The sequence below is a fragment of the Bison bison genome, unplaced genomic scaffold (genome assembly GCF_000754665.1).
Source record: "Bison bison bison isolate TAMUID 2011002044 unplaced genomic scaffold, Bison_UMD1.0 scf7180017864280, whole genome shotgun sequence".
NCBI lineage: Eukaryota > Metazoa > Chordata > Mammalia > Artiodactyla > Bovidae > Bison > Bison bison.
Genome location: NW_011494852.1, coordinates 3,968,235 through 3,976,452, shown reverse-complemented (window position 1 = coordinate 3,976,452; position 8,218 = coordinate 3,968,235). Strand labels below are relative to the sequence as shown.

Below are 8,218 nucleotides of genomic sequence, written 5' to 3'. Positions count from 1 at the left end.
GAGGGTGCGCGTTGCGGGGTAAGGATGAAGCAGCTTCTCGGTTACACACGCCATCACCCCTCCTGGTTCAATGCCCATCCACTCTGACCATTTCTGTGCTTAAAGACTGAGGCCAGGAAGGGGTAGAGGCCCCATTCCTCTCCACTCCTGGTTTGGCTCTGGCTTATTTGAAATGTTGCGGGGTTGGGGAGGGGGTCCCTGTCTGGGGTGGAGGATACAGATAAGCCCAAGTGACTGGTGGTGCTGTGGGGGGAGAGCAAAGCAGGCAACAGAGCCCAGAGAGAAAGCAGGAGGGCAGAGGGCGGACACACAGGAGTAGCAGGAGAGGCCCATCCCCAACCCTGTCCCTCAGGGCCCAGACTCACCCAGGACGATGAGCTCTGCATAGGCCTCGTTGTTCCCCTGGAGGTCCTGGGCTGAGACCACGGAGCAGTAGTACACACCGCTGTCCCCCCAAGCCGTCTGGTCGAAGGTCAGGTCAGCATCTGTGCGGGGGGTAGACGGGTGAGGGCCAAGCGGGTGCGGGGCGCCTGGGGGAAGGGGCGGGGGGGAGTTCAGTCCCTCATCCTGAGGGCCTGACACCTCTCAGGCTCTGTTCTAAACCTTTCACATGGGGAACTTCAAGCAGTCTGTGAGGTGGGACTGTTATCTTTCCTGTCTTGGAGAAAAGAGCAGTCTGCTGAAATTACTGATGAGCTGTATAGCTGTGGGGAAAACGGGGGTGGTGGGCCGGGATGGTCTGACTCTAGTCAGCTTACGGCCTCTACACCCCCCACAATCCCCCCTCCCCTACCCTCCCCATCCCACCTCTCAGAACAAAAGTCAGGCCCCTGACACGACCCGCCATGGAGCTTAGGGCAGACCTAGGGACTGGGGCCTGGGTAAGGAGGCAAAGATAAACAGGTCAGATTCCAGGAAGCAGGAGACTCACACACCCAGCAGAAGGCGGAGGTGTGAGGGAGAGACTTAGACCAGTTCCCTCCTCCATCCAGCTATCAGGTCAAGGCCCAGGGCTAGGGACGCCCCTGTGACACAGCCCCAGGCAAGGAGCCTGTTAATTACAGCAATAATGAAAGTCTTTCTGCACATCCCCACATCCGGTTTCCTCTCTACTCCTCAGGCCCTAATTAGTTAAATCCCTCAGCCATTCTACGGGGTGGGCAACTCACCTTGGGCCTGTGGTGCACAGGAGGTAGGAACCATAGGAACCAGCCAGAGACATCCTCACAGAGCATCCTCACAGCCTTTCTCCCCAGCTGCTCTGGCTCCCAGGGACCTACCCAGCACCTGCCCCAAGAACCTCCAACCCTTCCCCAGGACGGCTCAGAGGGCAGCCACTGTGTGTGCCGCACTCTGCAGTACCCGAGCATCACTCAGTTGCCAAAGGAATGAAAGAACCAGAGCCTTCTTCCTTCTTTGGAAAGACCTCACATCCATAGTAAAACCTCCTTTCAGTGCCTACCTACACCATTCCAAGGCTTCCCGGGTGGCTTAGCAATCAAGAATCCGCCTGCCAGTGCAGGAGATACAGGTTCGATCCCTGCGTCGGGTAGATCCCCTGGCAAAGGAAATGGCAACCCACTCCAGATTTCTTGCCTGGGACATCCCATGGACAGAGGAGCCTGGTGGGTTACAGTCCATAGGGTGGCAAAAGGGTTAGACACAACTTAGTGGCTGAACAACAACGACAGCACACCATTCCAACGCCTTACCCTGGCCCACAAGGCCTTTGGAGCCATCTGACCACTGGTTACCACACCAGCCTCATCTACACCGTCCTCCTCTACTCGCCAAACCCCAGACACGCCGGCCTGCTCATTGTCCCCCACCACGTGCTGGGCTCACCCTGCTTTGGCGTGCACTCCGGCTGGTCCTCTGGCCTGGCTCTGTGTTCTCAGACCCTCCCAGGGCTGGTTCCACCCCACTGACACAGCTCCCCTGCCCTACTGCCAAATTCTATCAGCCTGCTTAGGGGCTGATTGGCCATGAGCCCACCCCAGGGTAAGGTGGGCTCCAGGTGAGCAGAACCTGGAGTCCCCAGGCCCTGGTCAGTATCGGGAAATGAACCCCTTTCCTCCTCACACTGACTTTCCTCAGTGTTCTAGACACGTGGCTATCCTCAATTAGGCATGTGATACAGTCATTCAGTATCTGACGCATTGAATGCATCTGATGTTTCAGGCAGTATCTGAGGTACTGCCATACTAGAGAGCAACAGTTCTCAAAAGTGTGCTCCGTGAAGCCTAGGGTTGCCCAGACTTTTTCACAGGGGGTCCCTGAGGTCAAAGTTATTTTCACCATAATAGTAAGATATTTGCCTTTTTCATTAATCTCATGAGTATAGTGTGGAGTTTTCCACAAGTTACAGGCATGTGTTATCACAATATACTGAATGCAGAAGCTGCTTTGAGAACCCAGCTTCTATGCAGCCAGACTGTAAGATGTGCAGAAATATAAAAGCAACATCATACATTTTCATGAAAGTTTTTTTGTTTTGGGAAATATGGTTATTTTTCATAAAAGTATGTTATTTAGACTAATCTATAGTTTATTAGGGCTTCCCAGGTGGCGCGAGTGGTAAAGAATCCACCTGCCAATGCAGGAGACAGAAAAGATATGAGTTCCATCCTTGAGTCAGGAATATCCCCTGCAGGAGGGCATGGCAACCCATTCCAGTGTTGCCTGGAGAATCTCATAGACAGAAGAGCCTGGCGGGCTACAGTCCACAGGGTTGCAAAGAGTCGGACACTTAGCATAGCACGTGAAGCGGCTTAGCACAGCATGCATACTTTATTATCATTAAAAAAATTTTTTTTAACTTTTCTCAATTTTCTAGGTGTAAAAACAAAGTTCTTTGAGGACCTCAGTAAGTGTGTAAAGTGACCCTAAGACCCACATGTTTGAGAACCACTGCTCTAGAGGACAGCTAGGAATCCCCACCCAGACAGGGCTCAAGCTCCTAACTGGAAAGAGAGACAAATAAAAAATTTAAACATATTGTGCTTCAGATGGCGATAAGCAGTACCGAACTCAGACAGGAAGTGCCTCTGTCGTGGAGGTGGCGACTGAGTTTAAAGTGAAGGGAAGGTAGGGTGACCTTGGGCACTGACATTCTCCTTTATGGTCAAGCATCCAGCCCCCAGTTATTGATTTTTTACTATGTGTTAGGTACCTTTGTATATATTCTTTCATGGAATCATCCTAAAACTCTAATCTACATTCTCCCAAATCCTCTGAATTCTCTATAACGCCCTCTCAGCCCATCGTTTTTTCCACTCGTATCTTTGAATCAGACTCTGAACGCACCTCTCTAAAACCAGAACCCTAGACCAGGGCCCTGCCCAAAGCTGGAGTGGGGCCTGAAGGCAGCCCCTGCCCACTCCAAGAGCTCCTAGGCCGGGAGCTGAAATCTGGTCCTGTGGGCCGGATCTGGGCCTCAATGCGTTTTGTTTGGCCTATATGATGTTTTCAAAACTCACGAAAAACATGGCTTTCCGGCTTCTTTTGATCCTTTCTAAGGCCTGAGTTCACCTCCTTCCTCCCGGCCGCACCCTGTTCCCAGTCTGGGTCTGGTCCTGACATCACCTGGGCTGGGCATTGCTCTAATTGTTTTAGATACAGGGAGAAAATGCCAGGTCTCCAGCTGGGCACAGGAGCTGGGCTTCCCTCCCCCTCCCTGGGCCTCTGGTTCCTCATCTGCACACCGCAGAGGCGGCCCTCGTGATCTCAGAGGGCTCTCAGGTCCAGCGCTACCAAGAGGGGGTGCACATGGTTCCCAAGCAGCCTGAAGAGGTAGAAATAGGGCCCCGATCCAGGCGCCCCATCACCCAAAGCGGGGAACAATGGAAGTGGAAGTGGAACCACCCAAGCTGAGGCACACCACTCTGGCTTGCCCAGGACGACTTTCACTTTTAAAACTTGGGTGGCTGGTGACCCTAGGAACAGCAGAGGCAGCTCTGCTTTTCTCCATCCTCAAAGCTGAAATGGAGGAAGCTCCCGTGGCTACTGGGTTTCCTGAAGGGACATACACACAATGGATGTTTATAAATCACGGCCTGTATCAAACCCAGGCCCAGGGTTGAAAACCCAGGGCCTGTGGGCCTCTGGAGCAGGAAGAATCTGCCCCAGATGGAGCCCGAAGGTCACTCCCATGATGGACTCAGCAAAGGGGACACGATTCCAGCCAGCCTTCAAGGGCACTCTCAGTACGGGAGTTGTCCTAACAGTGCTGGCCGGTCATACCTGATCCAGGCTGGAGAAGCCCCTGGATTATGGGGTAGGGACTTATAGAGGCTGAACCCCCGCTGAAAGTCTTTTATCCACAGGAACAGCTGCCCAAGGAAATTCAAGGCCAGCAGGGCTAGTCCCTCCCCGAAGCAAGACTGAGAGGCTGGGTCCCTGCCCATGGTCCAGACAGAGAGGGAAGGGGTGTGCTCTGAGGCCTGGTCTCCTGGGGTCTACAAAGGGATGACCCCTTCCCTCCTCTGCCCCCATGTCCATGATTAAAACACTCATCCTTTATCCCTTGCCCGCTGCTGCCCATCACCCTCCTCTCTGCCCACTGGATTCTTTAGGGCCCAGTCCCAGTTCCTCTTCAAATTATCTTCACAGCAGTCTTGAATCATGATCACCGATCACCCAGGTGGGGTTTCTTTGTAGCACTTGGCAGCACCCTCTGAAATCCTCTTACTCTTTTGCTGCTTATTTGTTGCCTATTTCATCCCACGGAAGTATCACCTCCTTGAGGGCAGGGATCATCTGTCCTGATCACCTCTCTAGCCCCAGCAACTACCATAGCTTCTGGCGCTTAGATGATGCCCAATAAATGCCAAGTGAATGGATCAATGAATGAACGACTTCCCCACCCCTAACCTGGTCCCAAGAGGCACCTCCTCTGAGTAGGTAGCATGACCCTGAAGGACAAGGGCTAGGTTCAAATCTCAGGGCCAGACCTTTACTATGTGTGCACCAAGATGAACTATTTGATCTCTCTGTGACTCAGTTGTCCTGAGTGTAAAATGGGCATAAAGCACCTGGCAAGATGTAGGCTTTCTCCATTAGTATCCCTCCTTCGGTTCACTCCTGTCACCTCCTCCAGGTGGGTTCTTTGCTGACCTTCCTGGGTAAGCAGAGGGGTTACTAGCTTGGAGACTAGGCTCCAAAGGGCTGACTTATAATCCCACTAGCTATGTAACCCTGTGCAAGTCACTTTAACTCTCTGGGTCTTTGTAAAGTGACAGTAACAGAAGCTACTTACTCCATTATTATCATCTAAGTGAGCTAATTCACATCAACCTGGATTAGAGCCTAGCACACAGGAGGCCTTTTATAGGTTATTAGTTATACGCATGCATGTATGCTAAGTCGAGTCCTGCTCTTTGTGACCTATGGACTGTAGCCCACCAGGCTCCTCTGTCCATGAGATTCTCCAGGCAATACTGGAATGGGTTGCCATGCCCTCCTCCAGGGGATCTTCCCAAGCCAGAGATCGAACCCATGTCTGCTGTAGCTCCTGCATTGCAGGTGGATTCTTTACCACTGAGCCACCAGGCAAGCCCCTGTTACTTGTATAAATTTTACTTATTGTTGCTGATATTACAAGTATTATTACAGAACCCCTGCCTCTCTCTCCATTACCCACTTTTCTTTACCTTTAAGCACTTGAAAGTATATGTTTATTATTGTTGTTTAGTTGCTAAGTCGTGTCTGACTCTTTTGTGACACCATGAACCATAGCCTGTCAGGCTTGTGTTTGCCTTATTTGTCTGTCTCACTGGAATTCAAGCTCCAGGAGGGAAGGCATTTGATAATTTTGTTTACTGCTGTATTTCCAGGGCCTCAAGTGGTGCCTGGTATACGTTAGGTGCTTGGTAAATCTTTGCTGTTAGATAAAGGGATGGATGGATGGGTAGAAGGAAGAATTCATCCCTTGGCCAGTGCTTTCAGACACCTATGCTGATGAACTTCTAAGAGGGAGCCAACACCAAAACTCAAGCCCACCCCATCCAATCCCCTGCCCACATACTTCCTGTGATGGTGATCCTTCGGCCCTGATAGTAGTCTCCCAGGGTCACGGCATTGCCCTGCTTGGTGGCCACAACCCTGACGGTGCGTGCGCTGTCCTGGCACTCCACATAGGGGTTGTAGCCTGGGTTACCAGCCGCCAGCTGGGCGTTGAGCTGGTTATCAACACTGGCAGGAGAGAAGGCATCAGCGATGCGGTCCCGGCAGAAAGACTTGTACTTCCAGATCACGATGGGCGCCGTGGGGGTCGTGGTCAACTGGTAGGTGCAGGGCAGGGTCACGGGTTGGAATAGGATCACCACGTGGTAGGGGTCTGACACAGTCACCTGGATGGCGCTGGTGGGGGCTGAGGACAAGAAGAGAGTCAGCAGAGGGACTGCTGTGAGTGCAAGGAAGTACTTCAGTGGGAAGAAGCCACATTACTTGTCACATCACTGACATTTACAAGTGTACGGTTTTAGAGAGTGCCTGGCACACATTGTTCCTTAATCCTCAAGGCAGCTCTGATAATCATGCCCATTTAAGAGACCCAGGGGGTTGAAGTGGCCACTGCAAGGTCACACAGCCAGATTCCTTGGAACATCCTGTCCATTCCTCTAACCAGAGTGCAGCCTCTGCAGAGTGCAGCTTCCAGTCCCCTCTTCCCTTGGCCACCCTCTCATGGAAAGGGTCTGTGGCCTGTACAGACAAGCCCAAATGGCCCCCCCAAAGCCCACAGTGCTCGAGCCCCCTTTACAAAACAACCAAGTGTTCCAAGTTACTCCGGGTTTGTGAATTTGGGGGGGGGGGCGGAGGGGAGGGTGATTCTGGAGTTGTTTGGATTGCTTCTCCATATAGTAGCTAAACTCCCAGTTATGTCACCACCAGCCTTTCACCTTGCCCTACCCAAAGCCATCTCAAATGAATATGCCAAAACTGCTTGCTGAAAGATAAAGTCCCCCTGAAACCCCCTGCCCACAAACATCAGATCCAGCAGAAGATGGTTTCCAAGTTAGTTCATAAGTCCGTTTCACCAGACTCTTACGCAGATATTCTTACGACATGACTGGGTTAGGGGGTGGGGAATTTTCAATACCGCACCCACCCGACGCCTGGGCGCTGCTTCTTGATCTCACCCCCTAGGAATCGTCCGATCCAGCCCTCAGGTGCCTTCTTCCTGTTACCCCAAGACTCAGAAATCTCGACCTGCTACCGAGTCCTCATCCCCGCCTTTGTCAGTGATCGGGTGGTCCTTCACCCCCACCCCACAAAGAGTCCCATTCTCCCTGCGGCTCCCGGGTTCGCTGTCCCGGGAGTTTCACTTCCTGTTATCTCTGAACAAGGGCGGAGGAGCGCTCTCAGGCACTAACAGAGAATTCTTCTCCCTCTGGCACACAGGGATCTCCGGAGACCTTGGGGATCAGGAGGTCTTAGTCTCTGCGCTCCCCCTCCCCCAGTTCTCCTGCCTCCCAGGCGCTGGAACTCCAGGCATCGCCCTTCTATAGTGCCCTCCCAGCGTCCTGCAGCACCAGGGACCCCGCGCTCCGTACCTGTGCACGAGGTGCTCAGAAAAAGCCACACGAAGACCACCGCGCCCCAGCTCAGGGTACCCGGGCAGGACTCCAGTCCCCCGGAGAACGGACGGGCCAAAGGCGCCATCGCGGCTGTCTGGGCGCGTCGCGCCCGCACGTCCCCTCCCAGGTACCGGGAGGGTAGGGGGCGCGGCCCCCACCAAGACTGGGAGGGGTGCCTGCTCCTCCCCTTCCCGCTTCCGCTCCTTGTCTCTATTCCAAGCCCACCCTACCCTATTCTAGGATTTTTAACTAGAGGAAACATAGTTGATGAAGAGCACGCGTCCAGCTTTCAGGGAGAAACTTGCTTGTCCCACTGTGGCTCTGCGAGCCACTCCACCCCCCGTGGCTCCGGGGAATGGATCGGCCCAGGTACACAGGGTGAGAGCTGAGGGCAGGGCTAGGGGGTGGGCGGCGGGGAGGGGCTCCTCCACCTCCCTCCCCGGAAGTGGGCTGACCCAGGTGCGCTCCTGCCCAGAGGGTTGGAACCAAGTGACCAGCCCGCCGGGAGGGCGGTTGAAGACCAGGGATCGCGGTCCGGCCCTCTCCTGCTTCGGTCATGCCGGGCAGAGTGTGAATCACGAGAACAGAGACTCAACGGCGTTGATTCACCTGTTGAGAGAGGCGGGGCGCGCCGCGCACCT

The 8,218-nt window shown here is 53.7% G+C and overlaps 1 protein-coding gene across 2 annotated transcripts in view; it reads right to left on the bottom strand.

The window, feature by feature from the left end:
- LSR (lipolysis stimulated lipoprotein receptor) overlaps positions 1-8,218 on the bottom strand; it is a 15,820-nt gene extending 7,602 nt beyond the window's left edge. The window contains exons 1-3 of one of the 2 annotated variants that reach the window (XM_010848993.1): positions 7,554-8,218; positions 6,026-6,370; positions 366-485 (exon numbers count right to left, since the gene is read on the bottom strand). In XM_010848993.1, the coding sequence (XP_010847295.1) occupies positions 366-485; positions 6,026-6,370; positions 7,554-7,662 (574 nt within the window). In that variant the 5' untranslated portion in view covers positions 7,663-8,218. The remainder of the gene's footprint in view (positions 1-365; positions 486-6,025; positions 6,371-7,553) is intronic. The other variant, XM_010848995.1, reaches the window with a different exon arrangement.